General features: G+C 37.3%; 1 protein-coding gene across 3 annotated transcripts in view; it reads left to right on the top strand.

Annotated features, from left to right (window-relative positions):
• The first annotated feature begins 6,105 nt into the window (after positions 1 to 6,105).
• Positions 6,106 to 26,022, top strand: part of LOC125669307 (uncharacterized) — a 37,075-nt gene continuing 17,158 nt past the window's right edge. For 2 of the 3 annotated variants that reach the window (XM_056164015.1, XM_048903773.2), the window contains exons 1-8: positions 6,121 to 8,458; positions 8,712 to 8,835; positions 9,968 to 10,224; positions 13,253 to 13,390; positions 18,917 to 19,148; positions 21,446 to 21,801; positions 21,889 to 22,176; positions 22,695 to 25,928. In XM_056164015.1, coding sequence (XP_056019990.1) covers positions 6,289 to 8,458; positions 8,712 to 8,835; positions 9,968 to 10,224; positions 13,253 to 13,390; positions 18,917 to 19,148; positions 21,446 to 21,801; positions 21,889 to 22,176; positions 22,695 to 25,928 — 6,799 coding nt within the window. In that variant the 5' untranslated portion in view covers positions 6,121 to 6,288. Of the gene's footprint in view, positions 8,459 to 8,711; positions 8,836 to 9,967; positions 10,225 to 13,252; positions 13,391 to 18,916; positions 19,149 to 21,445; positions 21,802 to 21,888; positions 22,177 to 22,694; positions 25,929 to 26,022 lie in introns of all 3 variants that reach the window. The other variant, XM_056164016.1, reaches the window with a different exon arrangement.

The raw sequence follows: 26,022 nt of genomic DNA, 5'->3' as shown, positions 1-26,022 counted from the left end.
TGGGCATAGATACATTGTTTGAAGAAGCTGGTGTCTGAGAAAATTGAAAGCAGGAAGAGCTCTTAACCTCTTATTTTATATCTAACTGCTGAGGTGCGAGTATTTTCAATAATGGAAAAACTCTATACATTTTGGGTGTTGCTAAGACGGGGAGTTGAAAACGGGACGGAAAACGGAATTTTTTTAATGCAATAATATTAGGAGGAGGTCGGCATTTTGTAAACTGAAAAGGCTTGGGAATTTTAAGCAGAAATCACAAAGAGAACGGGAGGATATATTTAGAATCCATCGTTTGATATACTACATACAAATACACAATATCCACATGTAAACATATATTTGTCTTTAGAGCAAAAAATACTGAAACTTGTATTTATGCCCAAAAGCGGATCCAACGCCGACGACCCCATCCCTCGTTTAGTGTGTTTCCCCAGACTTCTGACCTGTGAGACTGTAACCTTTCGTTCTGAAATTTATGGATCCGAAGCTAATTGCAAATGGTATCTATGTACTTTGTGCTTACTCTTCCCCCTTCCAACTTTTAAAACTGTGTATCAGTCAAGTCGAAAGCCTACATCAATGGGGAGGCGAATTTTATTTATATGTGTAAACTTTAACAGGGGCCTAAGATACCAATTTTAATTATTATAATTAAAAGAGTTCGATTATACAATCTGTTTCGTTCGTTTCGGTGGGTTTCGTTTCGGTAGATTTCGTTTCGTTTCGGTAGATTTCGTTTCGTTTCGCACTTTACAGGTACCCGCAGCGAACAATCCGAACGCAGAGACAATCGACAATCTGAATTTCATTCCCATCGAGCGACAATCCGAATGACAGGGAAAGTGAGTGGTTTCAACAATCTGATTAAAATTAGATCCTCGATCCGCTCCTCTTTTTTATTCTTGTCGCTACCTCGTGTAGCGACAAGAAGAAAAAAAGAGGAGCGGATCGAGGATCTGATTTTAATCAGATTGGTGGTTTCAATTTTTTACGCCAAGCAAATTATTTGAATCATATTCTATTTCATTTATAATTTATTGAAACCTCACCGGAGCTTGGGTCGGATGTACAGCAACATTGAACAAAATTGTAGACGAGTTTATACGATTATTTACACATCTTAGATGTCATGGAAACGCACCACAAGCTTTGAAAAATAGTCCAGGTTTGATTTTCCAATGGATCGATCAACACGCAGCATGACCACCGCACGAGAGTAAGCGAATGAACTCATGCATCGCTTGCGAAGATGCAGAGTCCGGTAGTATCCGCTTACAGTTTGGTTATACTGTTTTTTCAAAGGGGTCCTTTCTTTTATTTCATGTTTTCTGAAAAAAAATCCATTTGTTACATCCAATTAGATTGTGGTGACATGAATTATAATTTCATAGCATTTTAACCCCTTGTATTAGTTTTAAAATAAGAATCGTTTCTCTTTGACCCATATTTAGTATGTGGGAATGAACTTTCATTTCGTGACTGGGAATTAAACAAATTACGATATAACCTCAAACACATGTCCTGTACCCCCCCCCCCCCCTTTCACGTTCTTTCGGAGTTGTTTAAACTCTAGGATATGCTTTTGTTTCGAGTTGCATTTTTAAAATATAATAAAATAATAGTCTACACATTGCATTAAAAAAAAACATGCTATATCAATAGACTTTCAACCATTTTGGATAAAACCCATGCATATTTGTAGATAGATTTCTAAATTTAAAAAAAACCCATGTACAATGGTATAATTAAACATATCAGATTCATGATTCATGCCTTGTTTTATTGTAGTCAAACGCGACTTCGATATAGATATCAGGGCAAAAAGATAAATTTAAAATTTCATTTAAATATCATATGATTGTGTACTCACAACTTTACAATCCCAAACCAGAAAAAAAAAACCCAAAAAACATATATACATTCATTTTTATTTTCTCTTTCCATCATAGATTAATTAAATTGATATCGCACGGTTTTTTTTTACACGGGGTAAAAGTTTGAATAAGAGTTTAGTTAAATTAAGCAAGTGTTCATATTATAACGCCCAAGAACTAGATCGCTCACGTGAACTACATTTTCCCATGCTAATCCCTAGATCCGGGATTACTGTGTGAAGGTACGAACAAATTTGAATCTACATGTATTGTACAGAAGGATGCTTCAGGGGCGGATCCAGAGGTGGAGTTCCGGGGGGTGTCGGACCCCCACCCCTATATAAATAATGTATTTTTAAGGTGGAATCTCCCCTTTGAAAACCCAAATTAATGATTTTCAAAAATTCCTGGATCCGCCCCTGCGTTTGCACATTAATTTCACATATTGTGCCCTGGTGGTTCAAAGATTACTTCTATTTCCTGCATTTAAAGCTGTCAAGTCCCAACTATGACCCGCCTTGGCTCCGAGGATAATGGCTTGAACAGCCTGAATCATCATTATGTAAGGACACTTACGCAAAGTTAGGTGTGTTTTTTTCTTCCCTGGGGATGGGTGCTGCCTGTGTTTTAAAACAGGGTCTAAACATCCAACCCTATATCTATTTCCACCGGTTGACCTTCATCCGAATACAGTTAATTCCCTTCTACATGAAGATGCTTTGTGCCAAGTTTGGTTAAAATTGAACTGTTGGAAAAGCTCGCCCGAGATTTTAGTTCAGGTGAGCTAAAGGGTCTAAACAAGTTTAGCGTAAAGTTTCATTCAAAAATGACTATGTGAATTAATTACTTTGATTACAGAAAATTTGAACTATTTGAGAAATTCTATAACAAGAAAAATGACACGCATATAAAACTATACCTCACATTTTATGTACAAAAATATAAGATGGTATTACAATGTAATTTGGGTGGAAATCATATCTCTATATATACCACGAGCACTAATTAATACAGCTCCGCAAATTTGGAGAAAAGGAAGAAAAAATACTAGCTGAATGTAAAAAATGTAAACCTACCACTTGTCTCCTACATGTAACTTGTCAAATATTTCTCTGCAAATTTGTAATTTTTCAGAGGTTGTGAGGGGAAATAATACACACTACTTTACAAAAATTGGTTCCAACTTTTCTGTCAGTAACATACGTCCTTAATCCAAATTTCTCCGACTCTACAGAAATAAACATTCATGCCACATGAATTATTGAAGATGCGAAACTTGTAAGGTACAAGCACAGGCACTCGACGTTTTAAATATCTATAATATAAAAGTTGTCTTCCTGTAAACATGATATATATTGTGGGCACAAGGGTATTTTTTTCTATGAAATATGTAATGTACACTTTCACCGATACACGAGTTGCAAGACGCATAAAGGAGGAGGAGTGTTGTGGTAACAGATAACGGATGTTTTAAAAATGATCAGTATACAATGAAAGCTGATTAGTTTGAAATATGATCTATTGGGATTATATCATAAAAAGGTGCTTTGTTCTGTTCCCTGGGGAGGGGTGATCGGGGTATAATTCCAAGCGGAATAAACCACATCTGACAGTCGCGACCATGTTTGCCGAGTCCCCTCCCCTCTCAAATTCAACTTGTAGATAGTCATACGTAAGCATTTCAACACTTGTAGAGACATGTTTCGATTATAATATCCCAGATCCAGGACTGCAGAAGATGGGAGCGCACCTTCCAGGAAACCTTAGAAGGCAGGGGTGCACCTTCCAGGAAACCCCCAGAAGGTGGGAGCCCCGCTCGTGTGGATTATCGTTAATAATTAATTCAAATTCTTAAATGAAGCTTATAGGAATTCCATTTACTTGTACTGGATATGGAACACCCCCCTCCCAAAAGTATATAACATTATATTTGTGTACATAACATTACTAGAACTCAGTCCTGTATTGTATTGTGATTTTATGTGATGTTGTGCCCATTTGGGCCATAATTTGGAATAAATAAACCATATCATATATCATACACACTTCTCTCACACCCAGATTTATTCATTCTTTGATAATGCTGTTGAATCGGTGGTTACTTGCCCCCCCCCCCCCCTCCAATGAAGAGTGGGAAAAGATAAATAAAAAAAAAAAAGAAAAAAAAAAAAGTAAAAGCTACTGGTAACAGTAAATCGGTTAAAATATTCTTCCACTTGATCCAATATTATTGTATAAAAGCTGTACAATTTAAGTTTTTGGATTGCAGCATATTTCCCACATGGTATTTCAACTTTAAAAACATAGTAATCCAACAAGGCTTGGTTCCTTATTCTGCAGCAAACAAGTGCATATGTAAGTATGTATAAAATTCACCTCAATCTTGTACCGCAATGTCTATAGGCGATGTCGTTGAAATTCCCGAAAGGATACATCTCGCTAAAGTACTCGTTACGAACATGACTATATAACTCATAGAACTAAACAAGAAGTATCTAACAAATTTTCAGAACTCTCTAGAAAACAACATTTATCTGTCAGTTCCGCCGGAACATTTCTAATAATATCAGTATTTCAAAAATGCCCAGCTTCTTCTTGGCAAAAGAATATACATGTAGTATGAATATAATTCATACTAAATTAAGACATTTGAACTGTTTTTATACTTAACTATGATTTACAGAGAAGAAACATAGTCGATTCACCTAACTGTATTTGTGGTATGAGAGAAGTTTCATATCCCCCCCCCCCCCCTTGTTTGTAACAGATGTTAATTTGTAAGAAATGTTATGTGTAACGAACTCTTTCAAATATAAGAATTGTCTATTTTTGATACACGGATTTTACCTGTGGGGCAATGACAATTTGAGGTATGAAATTAACAGTAATTTTTTCACGCTGAACTATTGAATCCAGCAGATTCTCATGATAGTAATTTATTTTATGCTGTACATGTTACAGAGAACATAATACTGTATATATACATATATAAGTAAAGAAAGAATTGATTACATAACACATAGTTACAAGTAAATACAGTGTCATATATTGTTCAAAATAAATTTTCCAGTTATGTTATATGTACATGTCTAAACATATGTTTTATGACAATTGTTATTAATCAATCCTAGTTTTAAAAAGGAATATATATAGGTGAGAACCTCGTAAGTTGTCAGAACGTGTGTTCATATATATTATATATACAATGAAATATGTTGAAATCAATCGAGTGGCTATGTATTGTTTAATGTATAAGATAACTTTGTTATTATAAAACAATGGAATTTCACCTAACATGAAACTGGACACATTAAAACCTTTCTGAAGTTTGATTGTTAGATCTACTAACATGCATACAGACATGCCAGATCCGTCATACAGCCTACCCCCGGTACTGTATTCATACTAATTCGAGCACTCTGATCAGAATATAAGACGAATCTTCATATTTGTAACCACCCCCCACCCCCCCCCCCCCCACCCCCACACACATAAATGTAATAGGCCTAACATATAATGAAATTGAAATCCCAATTTTCCTTATGGATTTTTACGACAAAGATCTATGTCAAATCACTGATCTATATATTTATTATATACCCATCAATGTATCGTTCTTTGATACTGTGGATTTCACAGCGTGTGATCCGGTTTTCCGGATCACCACACTGTGGTTTTCTGATTCCGTATCAGATAATTGATAACTGACAGTTCACTTCCCATTTTTTAAATTCTAATCTGGAACTCTCTGTATAATTGTCACTTGTCACGTTATCAATGTTAAAGTTGACTCACATCCTGTCCATGAGAACTTTGTAAATTTGCACTATACACACATATATATATATATAGAGAGAGAGAGAGAGAGAGAGAGAGAGAGAGAGAGAGAGAGAGAGCATTGTAAGCAAAAATTTAGTCAGTCTTCCAATATCCTTTCAATGCTACACTCATAGAAAAATTGATGCGAAATCAATAGATTGTGTTCAATTTTTTAGTGTAACATTTTGGTGGCAGCTATAGATTTTATTTTTGGGTCGTATGATTTTGACCAGGCCAAAAAATATCATGATGGCAATATAAAAAACTATCAACTGACCTTAAGATAGACACGGAGAATCCATATTTCTCTAGTTCCCGTGATGATTGATAAAAAACTCGAGTAATTTTGTATTTACTCATCACGGCAATGTTTAAAATCTACTTTAGATCCGCCACCTACGGTTTTTACATTTCATGATTTCGCGGCATATTTGGTCACGTGACGAAAAACCAACATGGCTAGACGGGCGAGTATCCTAAAGGGACAAGAGGAGTAACTGTACACAAACAGTATTACAAAAGTGTGTTGATGGTGCTAAGTGTTTGATCCTTTCTACAGGATCACAGAGAATATCATAGTTGGTAGTAAAATAAAATGTTCAAGTTCGTGCCAGGTTCGAGAATTTTGGGAACTGTCACCCACGTGGATTTTGACGCAGGATTGTGTTTGGGGTACTGCCAGTTGTGTGAGCAAAGTGTGGTCGATGAACTTGCAGAAGCTATTCAGATCAATGTTAAAAATGGCAAAGTGACTGAAAATAGCTGGTCGGAGGATGAAATTGTTTTAGCGTTATTTCACGAGGATAGTAATTGGTACAGAGGCAGAGTTGTAGGGAAAGGCGCCAATGGTTTGTCCATCTTTTTTGTTGACTATGGAAACACAGAGACAGTTAGTGCTGAAGACATCAGGAAACTCCCCAGCCTGCTGAAGCACATTGAACCATTAGCAACAAAGTGCATTTTTGTTGAATTGACTCCAGCCAGGGGTCAATGGACCCCAGAGGAGGAGCAAGGAGTGAAAGATAAAGTTTTTAGTGAAGAATTCATTGTAGAAGTTGTGAATAAATCACAGTCAGGTTTGTCTGTGAAATTGCACAGTCCTTCAGCCACAACAAGTGTGTCAACTATCTCATTAAGGATGCAAAATGTCGATCTAAATTCTAGTCATCAGTGCTACATCTCGTATATTGAAAGTGCAAATAAATTTTGGGTACAACTCAAAGAGAAAGAAAATGAATTAAATGATTTGATGAGTCAGATAGCTGATCATTGTTCCACTGGGGCTGAAACGTTGGGCAATCCACAAATGGGAGCCTATTGTCTGACCTTTTATAGTGAGGATAAAGCACCCTACAGGTCACAGATCCTCACCAGCACATCCGGAAAATGTTTGGTGCAGTTTGTAGACTTTGGAAATTCAGAGTCAAAATCACAGAGTGACTTAATGAAACTTCCTTCAGAGTTTGTAGATTTTCCAGTCCAAGGCATTCGATGTTGTTACAAGACCACAAAAATTAACCCAAGTAAATTGGAGGACATGCTACAAGAAGTCTCTGATTCTGATGAAGGAGTGAAGGTCAAATTTCTGAGGAAAAGTAATGATGAATATGTGGTGCAAATCGATGAGATAGAAACAATGGAAGGGTCTACTGGCTTAAACAGTTCTCAGACTGGAGAATCCCAACATGAGTACCCTATTATGTCACTTACGGCAAATCAGACGTGCGACGTATGCATTTGCTATGTGGAGCATCCTGGTCATTTTTTTGCGCAGCTGCTCAGTAGCTCAGATACCGTGAATGAGTTGATGGACATGGCAGAGGAGGAGTTTATTACAAATAAGCCAATTTCAAAACCCGCACTTAGACTTTCATGTTTGGCCAAGATGAGTGACGGTAGTGTGTACAGGAGTTCTGTGGAGTCCACTGGAACTTCGGTCAGAGTGACATCGGTGGACTTTGGGTTTACAGAAACTGTAGATCCTCAGAACCTCCGGGAGATTTCAGAAAAATTGATGTCCATTCCAGCTCAATGTGTTCAGTGCACGGTGGATCTCACCAAGATGTCGTCCAATCACTGGTCCGAGGGGGAGATAAAACTTCTGCAAGGATTTGAAAACAATGTACCCTTGGTATCCATGGTGACTTCAACCAGAGGTGGTGTGTACCAGTTAGACTTGTACGACACGAGAGACAAGGACATCGATCGTTATCTCAATGAGGAGTTGCTAGGGGTCAAAAAGCAAGGCAAAACTGTTTCCTCGTACAAGGAGTCAGCCAGACGTCCACTTGTCGTCCGGCGGATACAGATACCACACCCGGACATCATTGTGGGCAGCACGGAGGTGGTGTGTGTCACTGCTGTCCACTCCCCAAACCAGTTCTATGGACAATTGACTAAAATTCCCATCGACAAGTTCGCATCTCTTCAGGAGACTCTGATGAAGGTGTATGAAATGGGGCAAGACGTTGTTGTTGATGGCGAAGTGGGGACATTCTGCTGTGCCAAGTATACAGACGGGTCTTGGTATCGAGCTCTTATTACCGCGGTAACCGGAAGTTCCGCCGAGGTCATGTTTATTGATTTTGGCGATTCATGCACAGTTCCCTTGACATCACTGTATCAGATACATCCCAGCATCGCTGACACGCCACAACTTTGTATTATGTGCCAATTCCAAAAACAGCCAGTAAACGTCAGTTTATCAGATTTGCAGACTCTCCTGGTGGATAAAGTGGTGGAGGTTAAACTCGTCACCAAAACAGGCAAGCTACTGAAAGATTCAGCCCTATCCTTGTTTGGAAAAAATATTGAAATAAAAACACTATATTCATTGGGTAATTCTGGTAAATGTTGCCTTTGTTGATGGATGATGAAGAGTTGGTCAAATGTTTCATATGCCAAAATTACCTGTATTCAGTGTAATGATTGTCTCTGAATATGTTTTAGATATTTAGTCATGTTACAGCTCTCCTGATTTAACTGGGTTTAACTTTGAAATATGTTCCTTTGTTGCAGATGGAATATTTCCCACTTTCCAGGTGGAATTGACCAATCATTCAAAGAACAGGAATATCACGACTAAGCTGTTTGGAAACCAGCACAAGATTCCTCGACTACCACAAGTAGCCTACCAAAGTGGGTAAGTCCAGCGACACCACACCAACTATTCTATACAGCACTACCTTAACAGACTCTGTATGACAAGGCACCACACTAACTATTCTATACAGCACTACCTTAATAGACTCTGTGTATGACAAGGCACCACACTAACTATTCTATACAGCACTACCTTAACAGACTCGGTGTATGACAAGGCACCACACTAACTATTCTATACAGCACTACCCTAACAGACTCTGTGTATGACAAGGCACCACACTAACGATTCTATACAGCACTACCCTAACAGACTCAATGTATGGCTGAGTTTCTCTCGACAGGACTGAGGTTACTGTATCAGTTGATGCATGCACTAGCTTATTAGATTGTCAGTTACTAGCCCAGCAATATAACAAAATGTCTAAAACTGAGTTGAACTAAAATATGTATACAATGATCAGTTTCATATCTTATAAATCAACTTGTTTGGTAGCTTCTGGTGAAGTGGTAAATGATTCAATCTGATTAGAATTACACTGCATTTACAGTGAATTACAAAAGACCGGTTGAGTTTTCAATTGCCTGCTGGATTGATCAATAGACTTTACAATTTGGTTGGCCAAGAATCACCTCAATGTAATAATTGACAGTTGTAGAATGAATAATGCGTTACTGGGCTAGGACAGCATTTATTTTTGCCAGCCCAACCTCTACAATTGGTAGCCCTGGGTGTCGGGCGATGGTAATTGCACACCCCTTCATACCCATATGCATTTCAAATTAGAAATAAGTTCGTCCAGTTGTTTGGATCTTTTAACAAATTTTTTTTTGGCTGTTTCATATGGGATAAGGGCAAAAATATGATATATACAATATACATGTATATAGAAATTTTTCCCATTTACAGTAATTAATGGTGCATCATTTAAATTTTATTATGAAGCTGTGAGTGATTGAAATATAACAATTGCTTTGATTTATGATTAAGATTTGTGTATTAAGTAAAAATCTAGATGATTTTGTTTTATGTGTGGGCTTTATGTACTTTGACTGTCACTCTGTTTTGTTGTGACCTTTAATGTATTTGGCTGTCACCTTTAGAAATGTTGCTCATGTTTCTCTTTGTCGCCTTTAGAAATGTTGCTCATGTTTCTCTGTGTCGCCTTTAGAAATGCTGGTGAGAAGAAAGGGATGGTTGGCATTGGGGACATGGAGGAGATAATGGTCACTCATGTGGTGGACCCCGAACACTTCCACTGTCAACTCAGCAAGACGGCCACCCAACTGGACGCTCTTATGGACAGTCTGGACAAACACTACTCTGTTCTGGCAGAGGAAGAGGAACAATTGTTAAATGTGACCCTTGGTCAGCACTGTGTGGCCAAATATAGTGCTGACCAGGACTGGTATCGAGCGCAGATCACAGGTGAGGGACATCATGATGTGTACAATATGTTTACTGAACACTGTGAAATGGAAAAAAACAGCATTTAAATTATTTGAGATATTAAGTTTTGTATATTTTTTTCCATTTTGAGGGAGTGTTGTCATTGTCCAGAGTATATTGTAAAAACCACTTTGTACTTCTTTATTCTCCCCTCTCTCTCTCTCTCTCTCCCCCCCCCCCCCCCCCCCCCCCCCCCCCCCCCAAATTGCAACACAGTTCCTCTACACATCAAAAGGATGTGTTTTAGGGCTGTGCAGTGCACCGAAAATTTCGGTGCACTGCGATTCATACCATTCGATTCGGTGCACCGATTACAAATTCCGGATTTCGGTTTGGTTTAGATTTTACTTACACCAAAACAGCAAATATGGCGTCCGAGTGATGTGCAGAACATGTGGGTTTTTTATGCAACAGAGATTTAAATCACTACTGTGTTGAGAGTTAGCATTTTCACCACTCAGATACCAATTGAATATGGTCCGTAAGATAGTGTTGTACTGATAATCAGAAAACATCGATTAACGACGAAAAAAAGCTACCGATTCCGATGATCGATTATTTTTTTTCATAATCGATCATCGGATCCACACATCTCATAGAGCGCATTCCGGAATTAGAGAGAGTATTTTCTCTTGCTGGTGGGTTGATGTCAAAAAAGAGAAGTAGGCTGAGTGCAGATAATGTAGATTTGTTTATTTTTTTGAGCAAAAACATGAGTAAATTTTGGTGAGAGATTGAATGGTATTATGAGTTAGATTAAAATGCTGAGTTTTACATCATACTGGTGTTTAGTTTATCTTGCTATTTCTCTCCTAGAAAGAGCTGTTAACTATTTGTTTAAGAAATGTAATGCTTTGTATTGAATAAAAAACAAATCTGCACTAGTACTTTTTTATGTTTTAATTTTGAATAATATATAGTTAAATTTCCGTCTCTGATCTCCGTGTAAGATTCAATATGGATATGCATCTCACCTTCCAATGGCATCCATCATAATTATGAGCTAGTTATATATCCAACTATCCAACCAGCACAAAGCTAAGGTGATTATGAACTATAAAGTGCTTATATAGAAAGTGCAAAAGCATCAAGACAACATAGAAAACATCATATTGAGTTATTGATATTAGCTAATTGATATATAATTGAAGATTTTTTTTTAAAAAAAAAACCTGCAAGATTATGCTTTATATAGTAAAAATGTAACATCCGATTATAATCGGAAAATCGCATCGGAAGCAGCAACCGATTCTAACCGATGATCGATTATGAAAGTGAACCGATGCCCCATCACTACCGTAAGATCATTGCAGTTTATCTTTACATGACATATAACATTTCTGTCAGTGGTGGAGTGAAATCAACATCGTAGGTAATGACACAGATTTGACAACAACAGTTAATATGAGAGAAGTAAATCAATAAAGGAGAGATTTTCAAAGATTCTCAATTGATAGAATTGTTGAATTTTTGTATATCAATGAAAACAATATCATATACATTTTAGATTTACTATAGATTTGTTTAATAATCCAAAACTTATGCAGCACATTAATATAACAAATTTTAATAGACTGTCAGTGTTTTCTTTTTTCTATCAAAGTTATAAAATGCCATTATGAATAGATATGATGTTTACAAATGACAACATATAGTTATATAACTTACATAAAATCAAATCAAATATGCTACTCATTAAAATTGTTAATTTTGGTGTCATTAGATAAATTGGACCTAACATGAACCGAATCGAAAATAACCGAACCGTGCTGTTCTGAATCGAAACCGAACCGAATCTAGCTAACCCTGAATCGTCCCAGCCTTAAAGTGTTTATTCTTTAATTCTTCAAATTCACTATTTCCCACCATCTGGTGTGTCCTGTGGACAGTTCTAGTTCATTGCTAGAATGTGCATAAATGAAATATTTTGTAAATGCTTTAAATTTATAATTTAACAATTATATGGAACAAAATGACATTGTTATAACAGAGAGCTTTTCTTATTTGACGATGAGGCTCCGAGCAGTTTGGAATGTTATGGACGAATCAGATTCATGATTAATTCTAGGTTGGGAAATTAAAATGGAAACGCCATTAAATATTAAAAATCCACTTAAGGTAACTCCATACTCGCAGTTTTATCTGATACACATTTGAAAAATTTATTTATTTCCATTCATTACAGTTAAAACTAACAAATTATGAAATAAAATAAATAGGTCATCACACTTTTTAAGATACGAGACGTACATAAACAGAATCATGTATCACCGTCATAAAATTGCAATTTTCCTTAAACGGCATTATCAAAATTTCATACAAGCTGTTTATGACCATATAGTAGCATTCATAACAATTTCATGAAACTATCTTCACAAAAATATACAAAATATCTGTAAAAAATAAAGAAAATCTATCGCATAATAGACTTGATTAAGAAATCAATAGAAACAGAGTTATTGCCCTTGGATTCAATATTTTGAAACGTATCATTGATTATTTATCTATAACTTAGACTTTTAAAATAGTTTATTTTTAACAAGATTTTTTACAATAACTATCAGAAAAAACTCCAACAAAATTTATGTTCCTATCATGCATAAATCTAAATAAATCATTGATTTTGCAAAATCTGATGACATCACAGGAGGGTGGAATTACTTTAACTATAAGTTAAGCCTGCATATTGTTCTTTTCTGGAATTTTTATTTTTTGTTTCAGTTTCTAATTTGGAGGAGTTGTTACAATTGATCACATAAATGCTTCAAGTTATATAATCATGCTTTTTGATGATGTGGACTTGAGAAAAAACACACTTGAGTTTGGTTAAGGCCATGTCATAGAAAAGAATCCACGTCATAGAAAAGAATCCACACTTCTTAGATTATAATCATGATTTATCAATGGGTGGGCACAGATGACAAAGAATTGCAAGACAAATTAGAATGTCATTTGGAAAAAATCATCTTCATCTGTTGACCATGTGAACTGTATTTTTCGCCTCCAGGCATGTTGAACAATGGCATGGTTGAGTTGAGGTACATTGACTATGGTAACACAGAGTGTTCAGCTAAGGAGAATCTGAAGCAGATAAGTGATGAGCTCATGACCCTCCCTCCCCAGGCTATCTATTGTGGACTGGAAGGTGAGTCATTTTGTTTTCTCCTCGTAGAAATAATGGCCAGTGTTTAAGTGTATGGACGGGTGTGTCTGCAGCGTTTTCCCCCCTTATACAACTGGTACAGATAAACGGTACCATTCCCAATGCCAAAAACCGTCGATTTTTCCCAATTTTGAGACTAAAAATTCCCAATTCACCTGACGAAAAATAGATTGCTGACATCGTAATCTACTTAGTCTGAAACGTTGTACGAGTTAACTAAAATGTTCACTTCCGGTATTAAATCTAAAGTACAGATCATGGAGGTGCGCGTGTTGCAGAGCTACAATGATTTTAGAACAAGCCTATGACAATTCCTGATGTCTCAGAACAGCAAATATCACCTTAAAAATTGTTTTTTCTTTTTCTTTCTTTCTTTTGATTGAAATCATTTGGCGATACATTGGTAGAAAATTCCCAATTTGTTCGATTTTGACACTATTTTTCCCAATTGAATGGGTACCGATACCAGTGGGTAGAAAAAAAACCCACTGGTCTGTGTGTAGCAATCTTGTGAAGAACCTCTTAGGAGTATAGGTGACTCTCAATGGCTCGAACTTCGATCTCTTGATGTTCTCAGTCTCTTGAAGTAAAATAATGGTCACGATTTTTTTCTCTAAATTACTAAGCAAATTTACTATCGATCTCTTGAAGTGAAGTTGGGTCCCGTAAAACATTTCATTGTTTTTCACTTTCGATCTCTTGATGTGGTGGTAGCGTATACACACTGTTACCCAAGCGTATAATTATTTCGGCATGGACCTTACCTTAATTTTGTTGAATGTTGGAGGCTGGCGTTGTCATGGTAATTAGGTGTTTATATAGGCGATACACCGCCCCTGCTTCTTTGTGGAGGTGGACACTTGATAATATAATTGGTTAATTTGTCAGTTTTCACCCGACATCGACATCGGGGTCTTGTGATGATTAAAATTTGCATATAATCTGACAATGAATAAAATCTTTAATTTGATTTGACTTGATGAGAGAGTAAGTTTGAGACATTCATATTTAGAGACAATAATTTGGAGATCTACAGACTGTCGAATTTCTCGAGTTTGTTCTTTGTGTAAAGTTACTCTAAAACATCGTTTTACTCATTTATTAGAATTTTTGCTTTGTGTAAAGCGACATAAAAATGAGTTCTGTTTATCAGCGACAGTAAAGCTTTTTCGGAAATTAGTATGCCTAACTTAGCATGAGAAAAGAACAAATTAAAACCTTAACTTTGAAATCTTTTTATTAATGCAAAATTAGGTTCTGTATTTTGAAATCAAATGAACTACCTGTCAAATATGAAGGAAAACGTGTTAAAATGATCCCATGATCGTGCTGGTAAACATTTCGTTACTGTAAAATCTGAACCATATGATTTGACCTTCAATTTCCGAATTTCAAACTCCTGATCTCACTAAGTTTTATCAAGGTACATTGAACTTCGAGTTATGGAGAGTCGCCTGTTTGTTTTGATCATTTAATCTTGTACTACAGTTGTCTACTTATGGTTTGGGATCCAAATTTTAAAGTCATGATTATATTGGTCTTAGATAAGATTTTTTAGGACAATGTCTTCATTATTCATTTATTATCTTGTGCTTGTGTTTGCATGAAAGGAAATGCGATGGGAAGAGTATTGCATTTGTGAAACATGTTAACTTTAAGGTTAGGTCACAGATTAGAGTTTTAGTGAAGATGATAACTATTGTGGAGATATTAGAAGTTCCTGCTAGGCACTAAGATCCAGACAGTGGGTCAAGGACTGGGATTAATGATAATTAGTGCTGCCAAGGCAACTGGTAGATGAGGTAGAAATATTTATTATACCCCCCCGAACGAAGTTCTGGGGGGTATATAGGAATCACTCTGTCTGTCCATCCGTCCGTCCGTCTGTCTGTCTGTGCAGATTCGTGTCCGGGCCATAACTTCTTTGTTCTTTGACTTAGGCATACCATATTTGGCACACAGGTAGATCACCATGAGACGATGTGTCATGTACCTTCATGACCTCCATATGACCTTGACCTCAAGGTCAAAATTATAGGTTTTTACAATGGATTCGTGTCAGGGCCATGACTTCTTTGTTCTTTGACATAGGCATATCATATTTGACACATGAGTGTATCACCATGAGACGATGTGTCGAGTACCTTCATGACCTCTATATGACCTTGAACTTTGACTTCAAGGTCAAAATTGATTATAGGGTTTTGACATAGTCATATCATAAGACATGGGTGTATCACCATGAGACTATGTGTCATGTAAATTCATGACCTCTTTATGACCTTGACCTTTGATCTCAAGGTCAAAATTATAGGTTTATGCCATGGATATGTGTTCGGACTATATCTTCCATTTTCTTCTACAAAGGCATACCATGTTTTTACACTCAGGAAAGAGGTAATTTATACCTATTAACAACACCCTTTGGGAGATTGGGGTAAGCGGGGGGTATTCTTCATGAGCATTGCTCACAGTACATCTTGTTTTTATTTGCATTTTTCCATTGAAGTATATATGCATATATTATCAAATAAATTAGTCATATATAGTGTGATTTCAATGGAATTTTACATTTCACATTCACCACCCGCTTAAACATATTCACATTCACCGCCCACTCAAACATATTCACATTCACCACCCACTCAAACATATTCACATTCACCGCCCGCTTAAACATATTCACACACAAACAGTTCTACATGCTTAAAATTTCAGTACAGGTAACTTAAAGGTTTTAGGTATACTAAATAAAACTCTTGGTAGTAAGTCTTCATATTCCATGTCAAAACAATAGGTAATATACAAAACATATATATACATGTATATATTTATAATTAAAAAAAATTAATTTTACATTAGGCCATGCCAATTTGTAATCTAGTTCGTCGGATTTGCCGCTTCTATTTGTAATAAATCCAAATTATAATATTATCAAAAAATAATATCCGCCCGTGTGTCCAAAAATATCTGCGTAAAATATTTTCGACTTTTTACAACAAGCGAAAAAACGACCTTGATTCATGTGCCTGACAAATGACAGAATCGCGGCCTCGAGAAAAATTTCCTAGCCGTGTAATATGGTGTTTTAAGTTATTCATGATATCTATCTTAATATCTACGATACTTCATAACACTGGATTGGAAGTTGTTCCTTTTACTGCAATCGAACTGGAAGCTGAAGAAAATTTTGAAGCGCTATTCGATGCCACTCTTTAGAGAACATTGACTGTGTACGATTGATTGATTGATTATATATTGTTTAAAGTATCTCTTGAGAATATTTCACTCACCTGAAGACGTTACTATTGGCGGTGAAGCGCTGCAAAATTTAGGCCTATGCTCAGTGCTTATGGCCATTGAGCTGGGAGGGTTCTTTATCGTACCTGGAATAACACTTGCTGTGACATGGGTCTCAAATTTTGCGGTCTCATCCGAAGGACCGCCCCATTTATTCGCCTCTTATGACAAGCAAGGGGTACTGAGGAATATTCTAAATCGGATCGACAGTTAACGACAAATTCACAAAAGGTTTTTAGTGATTATTAATTATGTGTGTTCTATTAAAATTGAAGAAAATACTAAAAGCGATACATTGGAGATTTCAAAATTGGACATGTCCCTAGCATATGCATAGATCTGAATTAGGGCTGTGCGGTGTACCGAAAATTTTGGTGCACTGCGATTCATACCATTTGATTCGATGCACCGATTACAAATTCCGGATTTCGGTTCGGTTCGGGTTAGATTTTACTTACACCAAAACAACAAATATAGCGTCCGAGTGATGTGCAGAACATGTGGGTTTTTTATGCAACAGAGATTTAAATCACTACTGTGTTGAGAGTTAGCATTTTCACCACTCAGATACCAACAGAATGTGGTCCGTAAGATCATTGCAGTTTATCTTTACATGACATATAGCATTTCTGTCAGTGGTGGAGTGAAATCAACATCGTAGGTAATGACACAGATTTGACAGTTAATATGAGAAAAGTAAATCAATAAAGGAGAGATTTTCAAAGACTCTCAATTGAAAGAATTGTTGAATTTTTGCATATCAATGATAACAATATCATATACATTTTAGATTCACTATAGATTTGTTTAATAATCCAAAACTTATGCAGCACTTTAATATAAACAAAATTAATAGACTGTCAGTGTTTTCTATTTTCTATCAAAGTTATAAAATGCCATTATGAATAGATATGATGTTTACAAATGGCGACATATAGTTATATAACTTGAATAAAATCAAATCAAATATGCTACTCATTAAAATTGTTAAATTTTGTGGTGTCATTAGATAACTTGGACCTAACATGAACTGAATCGAAAATAACCGAACCGTGCTGTTCTGAATCGAAACCGAACCGGATCAAGCTAACCCTGGATCGTCCCAGCCCTAATCTGAATCGAAAGTTTGTAGAAATGAAACTAAAATAAAATTCTTTAAAAAGATCTTATGAATTAATGTTGTAAAGTACATGTATAGGTATGAAGAAAATGAAGTCTTTGAAACCTGAAATACTTCTTATTTATTGTAAACTATATCAACAAAGTTGAAAAATATTAAGTTTATGTGGTAAACAAATGATATCTGATGATTTTAGATCTTTATTTTTAAGCACTCACTTTTTAAAATCACACTTAATTCAATTAAAATTATTTATATTTCTTGTATTCGCTCGCCTCATAATTTTTATCTCCAAAATGAAAAATAATATTTGTAAAATAATTTCGCCCTCTCGCCTCCCTTTTTTTGTTTGAAAATCCTAAGAACTATTTTACAAATTGATGTGGCCTTATCGTGGTTTAAAAATAGTTTCCGAGTTTGTGCATTGAAGTCGGACAGCTTAGAATTATGTATTTTAAAATATGTGGCTTTCAATGCTGTATTTTGTTCTTAAATGAGAAATTAAACCACATTAGGTTGGAATGTAATTTTTACACAAGCATGAGAAAACATACTGCTTAGCATAGGAAATAATAAAGTTTTTAACTCTATTGTTCTGATTTAGGGGAAATTCTTTCAAAATAATATTAATAGAATTTAAACCAACTTTATTAGAGGTTTTGTAAATATGCATACTAAAGTCTTTCCTAAGTGGAGTTATTTTATTACACATGACAAAAATGTGCAGAATATTTTTTACCTTACTACTGCAGAAATTGCAATTGTCAATGGTTTTGACATTGAGTTAGAAATATTTGTTTTAGGCCAATATAAACTTGGTAATCAATGGAGACAATTGACGTAAAGGTTGGTTATGAGCAGATAGATTGTTACCCAAGGTCAAAGTCAGGGTCAAAGTCACTGATTGACAGAGTTACATTTAACATGGAAAAACAGTAGAGGAATGGACACCATTGCGTTTAATTACAAAGTTTAAAAACTGACCATGATAGTTCATTGATTTGTCTGTGTATATATTTTGATAGTTCATTGATTTGTCTGTGTATATATTTTGATAGTTCATTGATTTGTCTGTGTATATATTTTAGGTGTGGTCTCCACCACTGGATTCTGGCTGCCAGAGAAAGTTGTTCAGTTTGAAGACCTGGTTCTAGACAAGACGTTCAAGGCTACGTTCAAGTCTCGGAAGGCTGGAGAGGATTTGTTATTATGTGTTTTGGAATCGGAAACAGGCACCAGTATCAACAGAATGTATGATGCAAACACCAGCCCTGTGCAGACAGCGACTAACAACACAAATAACAATTGTTTCCAACAGAGGTTATTATCAGGGACATTGTTGTCTGAATTAGATTGGATGCACAAACCTTAGTATTCTAATTTAATTTGTATCAGATGGGGTGCATGGACACATTTTCTCTCACTTAGTCCATCAGGAACTTTTAAGGCTTGAAAATTTTATCATTTGGTTCTCAGGTCCACTTGCATCTGCTTAGTCCATCAGGAACTTTTAAGGCTTGAAAATTTTATCATTTGGTTCTCAGGTCCACTTGCATCTGTTTAAACAATGTGCTTTAACCATTTTTATCCTTAAATAAATGCAGTAAAATTTCTTTTATATGCTCTTCCGATGCTAAAAAGAAAAATCCACACATTACATACTCGCATTTGTAAAACATTTGACTAAGTTTAGGTCATCTTGACAGTTGTGTAAACAAATATAATTTTGCTAATGACCAGCAGGTTAATTTCTATATATTTCGATGGCATTAATAGATTTAAAAGGGGGGGGGGGGGCATAATGGTTATCCTGTGTCTAGCACATTGTTGAAAGTTTTTCTGATACTTGTTCTAAGCTGAAACTGTTCAAAAGTATGAAGTTTTGAATTTTAAAAAAATCCCTTGTGTGTTTTTATTAGATAAGAATATACTTCCCCTCATCAATTTTTGATAAAGTACACAATTCAATTTGTGACCTAGCTGCATGCATGCGTATGTTAGGAAAATGGTATTCAGTGGTATGTAATATTAGTATATGTTGTTAAGCCTCTTGTCACACACCTTGACTGATAATGGATAATGAAGGGGCCTATGAATTTTCTATCTGATCATATTTGTAACCTGATCTATGTATTAACATCCCAAATTTCCTCAATCAGGATCGCTTACATATACCCTAGGTTTGGTTAGATCCTTATCAGGACATCAGGCTTCTTACTTTTACTTGACTTTATAGGCGAATTAGTAATGATTCATCTATTATTGATAGGTATTGATAAACCATCTCTGGCTAGGATGGGCTTACAACAGAGATTTAAAGAAAATTCATATTTTAAAAAGGTCCGCTTTAGAACCCCAAGGGGATTTACATTTGTTCAAATGAAAGGTCATGCTCCCTCCAAAGAGGAGAAAATCAAGAAAAGGCACAAATGGAAGGGGGTGGGGGGTCATTTCAAAATCTTCTCAAGAACCACAAGGCCAGAAAATTTGAAATTTATACAAATGCCTCCTGACATGATTCGAGTTTGTTGAAATCATGGGAGTAGGGTGGGGCCACTATAGGAAATTTTAAAAGGGGATATATAGGATAAATCTTTTAAAATCTTCTTTTCTAGAACAGGATGTTATTACTAATATTAATATGCAAGCACTCCCAGGTAGTGCAGTTCAAATTGTGGTCCCCAGGAGTGGGGTGAGATCACATTTGGGGATCAAATTTTTACAGGGGGAGGGGCACAAAAGGGGATCAAAGTTTTGTATGGGAATATATAGGAAACGTCTTTGGAAATTTCATACAATGATATTTCTCTTGTGACATTGTATCATCTGATATTTACTAGTCTAATCGTTGAAAATTTTTGATAAGTATTCAAAATTAACTTGCCCCAATGGCACATGTTCTTTAGAAATCACTAGCCCAAATCCATAATTTACTGGCCCTGGATTATTTCGAGCCCTGCCTTGGTTGTATATTTTATTTATACCATAAGAGGTAGACCTTTCATATTTGGTATGTGTATTCCTTCTGACGAGACCTTTCCATTCAATCCAAAATCTTTTACCCAGTGACCTTTTTTCTCTCTGGTCCAAGAGCTGGTTGGTTTATTTAGAGAAGTTTCATTGTACCCATTCTATAAAATTTCAAATGGTTGGTGGAATAGGGCTGAAACGATTCACGGAAATATCGATACTGTTCAATATAAACGGTAGATTCAATGTTTGATTCATTCCATCTTTTTTCGGTTCGATACGTTTATTACGAATGTGTTCAGTAAAATTCATCAGGCCCAGCCTGTACTTATTATTTTACCTGCATGAGGGACAAAATAGCATCAAATAATGTTCAGACTGTTGTTCAGCTTGAATCTGATGAAAATAATAATGCACTTTATATAAACAGTTTAAACTGCAGAGCTAACAGGCATCTTACCATTTGGCAATTTGGAAACATTTTGCTTTTAAAATTTTGATTGTGAATCTTGATAATAAAATTTTTATCTTTTATTCAATGTTATTATTGGTTTCTTCTGTAAATTGCATCATATTGAATCGTGGCACAAGTATTGCAAATCGTATCGTTTCAGCCATAGAAATGAAGCATATATTTTGTTAAACAGGGGACAATTTGGAGACAGATCATCAGGTGGAAGATATGATAACTCAAAACCCAGTTTTCACGGAGGATCTGAAGGTAGACCGAGTTTTGGTGGTAGGAACCAATCTGGATTCAGCAGCTCAGCTGGTGGTAACTCGGGATTCGGCAAGTCTTCAGAAGGTGATGGTTGGGATGAGACCCCTTCAACTGGTTCGTCCGGCTTTGGAGGTGGAGGCAGAGGAGGGTTTGGTGGATCTGGTGGCTCCTCTTTTGGGGGAGGTGGAGGAAGATTTGGAGGTTCCTCCAGAGGTGGGGGAGAATTTGGAGGTTCCTCTCGAGGTGGTGGAAGGTTTGGGGGTTCCGATGGAGGTGGAAGGGGTATGTATTCTAAAGACTGTAAATGTAACCTTGATTAAAATCAAAATTTGTGTTGAATAGCAACAAGAAGTCATGCTTTTTTAACAGGATGTAGAAAATGTGGAGAGGAGGGGCATTTTGCAAGGGATTGCCCACAAGGAGGATCAAGTGGAGGAGGTGGAAGAACCTGCCACAGATGTGGACAGGAGGGCCATTTCATCAGAGATTGCCCTCAAGCTGATAGTGGAGGTGGAAGAGACCGAGGCTGCAGAAAGTGTGGAGAAGAGGGCCATTTTGCTCGAGATTGCCCTAAGGGTGGAGGAAGTGGAAGAGGCTGTCATAAATGTGGAGAGGAGGGCCATTTTGCCAGGGATTGTACATCAACAAACCAAAGAAGTAAGTGTTTGTACTGCATCATCTTCATTTTCATGGATATGAATGTTGTATTTTAGCATGGATATGAATGTTGTATTTTAGCATTACCATAGGTTATGTAACAATTCAGCTTTGATGAAGTTGATTGAAGAGTGTGTGTAACCATCTTTGCAAGACTGTTTGTTTATCAAATCATGTTGGGAATTTGGCCAAGTCTTAAGATTTAGGCAGAATACATTAAATTGAACTGATTAAGTAATTAATGAGCTAGATTAACTGGATATAAATACAGACTTAGTGGATGGGACGAACACTTTACTTACGACTGAGGCGATCACCCAGGACATGTCTGAATTAGAATGGCAGAAGATTATAGTTAACATAATTTTCATTCCATAATCTGACTCTATGCAATTTTGACATTTTATTATACATGTATTAGATTACTGCATTGTACAAGAATGAATCGAGCTGTAATGAATTTTACGTGTACTGCATTTACAATGATTGATTCTTTTGTAAGTGTGTTTATTCTACAGGTGACAGAGGATTTGGGGGCCGTGGTGGTAGTTTTGGGGGTCGTGGTGGCCTCAGCGGGTCAAGGGGTGGATTTGGTGGGAAGTCGGAACGAACATCTAGTGGTTTTGGTGGCAGTTTTTCAACGACGTCTGTTGATGAAGACTGGGGAGATTCTCCTTCAGATGACAAAACCAAAAGTATGTCGGCAGCATTTGGTTCCAGGTCTGATAGAAAACCAAGTAGTGGATTTCAGACCAAGAGTAGTGGTAAAGATTTTGGTACCAGCAAAGAGGATGACTGGGATGATGTTGCTTCTACCGGTACAGACAAGTCCCCGGGGTGGAGTGCCACACCAAAGACGAAAGGCGGGAGTGAGTGGGAACACACAGATAATAATGTGTACAGACACGCAAGACTACCGTCCGACAAAACTGTCAAAGTGTATGTTGTTTACATCAAGTCTCCAACTGAATTTTGGTGTCAAACCATTAGCAAGTCTGAGGAATTAGAAGAAATGATGGAAAAAATGAATGAAGAGTACGGCAGTTTGTTCCCAAAGGAAAGGTGCATTCACGAATATGAAATCGGAACACCCTGCATTGCCAAGTTCTCAGATGATGACAGATGGTATAGAGGGGAGATCTCAAAAGTGGAAGATGACAAAGTTGGAGTGCTGTTTGTGGATTACGGAAATACTGAGACTGTGGAAAAGTCTGCCCTTAAGGCAGCTAATGCTAATTACATGAGTCTGGAGGTCCAGGGAGTTAAATGTTCACTTAATGGAGTGGTCAAAGAGGACTGGTCAACTGAGGCAGTAGGAAAGTTTGAAGAAATGGTCATGGACAAAGAGCTGCAGGCGACCGTGGTCAACTTCTCAGGTGGTCTGTACCTGTTGAAGCTTACAGAGAATGGGGAGGATGTGGCACAGAGCTTAGCGGATGCTGGACTATGTAAGATGTCGTCTGCTCCCACTGTCACAAAGCTAGCAGAAAATCCCTACTCCAAGTTACCGCAGCAAGAAGGAAGTAATGTGTCTGCTTTCGTGTCGTGGATTGAGAATCCTCATAACTTCTGGATCCAACCCAAGGAGATGTCGGGGAAATTGGAACAGTTGGTAGCAGAGATACAAGAACACTATGAAGCAGGGGGCAGTAAAGTAGACAGTGTTAACCCTGGAGACCCTGTTGTTACCAAATTTACTGAAGATGATGCGTGGTACAGAGCTTATGTAGAGAATATAGAGGGGTCAGACGTCACTGTTAGGTTTGTGGACTATGGAAATACAGACACCATCACTAAAGACATGGTGTTTCAGGTAGCAGAAAACTTTCGAAAGGTCCCTGGGCAGTCCCTGAGGTGCAGTCTCATGGGTGTGAAACCTCTACAAAGTGGATGGTCAGAAGATGCCAAGGAGATCATGCAGAGTTTGATCCCTGAGACTGTTAACGTAAATTTTGTGGGGGGAAATCCTGATGGTACCTGGGTAGTCTCCCTTTCTGTTGGTGAAGTGGATGTGGCAGAGGAGTTGATCGGAGCAGCAGTAGCTAGAAAGGCGATATCCACCGTCTCAGATTCATCGACCTCGGTAGTAGCATTAGGTTTCCCACCACAGGCTGCTCTCCCTGTAGGCAGTTCCCACCAAGTATTTGTTTCTCATGTCCACTCTCCCACCAGCTTCTACTGTCAGCTAGCTCAGAAGTCGGATCAACTGGATGAACTGATGGGAAAAATAGAAGAACAGGCTGCCTCCTTTACCCCGGTCAGCAGTTTAACTGAGGGCATGACGTGCATGGCTAAGTACAGTTCCGATGAGGCATGGTACCGATCACTGGTCACCCATGTAGCAGAAAACAAGGCAGACATCTTATTTGTTGATTATGGGAATTCAGAATCTTCCTCTAAGGAGAATATTTGTAATATTCCACCAGAATTACTCCAAATTGAACCACAAGCCATACACTGCAAGTTGTCCAACACAAATGGTGTTGGAGATGATTTAGAAGACCAGCTGGCAGACAAAGAAATGACTCTGACGGTTCTTCACCACTCTCCCACTTGTCTGACGGTAGACTTGTTTTTTGATGATGGAAAACCGTTGACAGAAGCAGGAAGTGTTGTACAAGAAAGCAGTCCCCAAGAACCTCTGATGTATCAACATACCAGTTATGCAGAGCCAGCTGGAACTCAGTTCAGAGGTTATGCTACCTATATAAAATCGCCTGACAAGCTCTACCTTCAGAAGGAAGGATGTGAAGGTTTGCTGGAGACCATGACAGCAAATTTACAACAAAAGATGGGTGGGTCTTCCGTCCTAGCCAATCCAAAGTCTGGTCAGATCTGTGGAACTGTTTTCTCTGAAGATAAAGCCTGGTACCGAGGGGTCATAGAGGAGATCGATGCCGGGAAAGCCAGAGTGAGGTTCATTGATTACGGAAACAATGAGGAGGTAGAAACAAATTCCCTGAAAATCCTGCCGTCAGAGTTGGCCTCGATTCCACCATTTGCCTATCCATGCTCTCTGCATGGAGTTTCTCCTTTAGAAGGCGACTGGAGTTCAGAGGTCACAACCCAGCTGGAGGCGCTTATTGTAGATAAAGATCTGACCTGCACCTTTATGACAGGGTCGGAGGTGAAACTAGAAGTGGAGAGTAAAGATGTAGGTCAATCTCTAAAAGATGCAGGTTTAGCAAAGTACGAGGAGAGCTCAAATATTCCAGTGTTGCCAGTCAAGGTGACCAGTATAGAAGAGCAAGCAGTTCCCACTGAGCAGACGACAGCTTATGTAAGCAATTGTGACAAGGACGTATTCTATCTACAACTGTCCAGTCAGGAGGAGGAACTTGGAGAAATCATTGAGAAAGTCCAGATTCATTGTGGCAATTCCAGTCCATTGGGTGATATTGCTGTTAACAATTACTGCTGTGCCAAATTTACCACAGACGACTCCTGGTATAGGGCGCGTGTCAAAAATACTACAGGGGAAATGGTGGATGTTCTATTTATAGACTTTGGAAATTCTGACACGGTCTCTAAAGATAACCTGCGTTGTCTTGGGATTACAACTTCAGCTCTGGCTTACCCCTGTTGTTTGACTGGATGTACAACCATGTCGACACGGCAACTGGAACGTTTCTCCGAGCTGACAACAGATGCTGAGGTGATGGTGACGTTTGACAAGCAGACAGCAGACAGAAACGAAGTAACCTTAGTGATAGCAGATGATCAAAATGTAAACAAAGAGATCATGCAGTTAGGTTAGTCTTGCAATATTCTTAGTTTAGAATATATGAATTGCATTGTGCCATTTACAAATGTTATCAAGGAGAGAAAAAATAATTAATGTAACAG

The sequence above is a fragment of the Ostrea edulis genome, chromosome 4 (genome assembly GCF_947568905.1).
Source record: "Ostrea edulis chromosome 4, xbOstEdul1.1, whole genome shotgun sequence".
Classification (NCBI taxonomy): Eukaryota; Metazoa; Mollusca; class Bivalvia; order Ostreida; family Ostreidae; genus Ostrea; species Ostrea edulis.
This window is presented reverse-complemented; position numbering and strand designations above follow the sequence as displayed.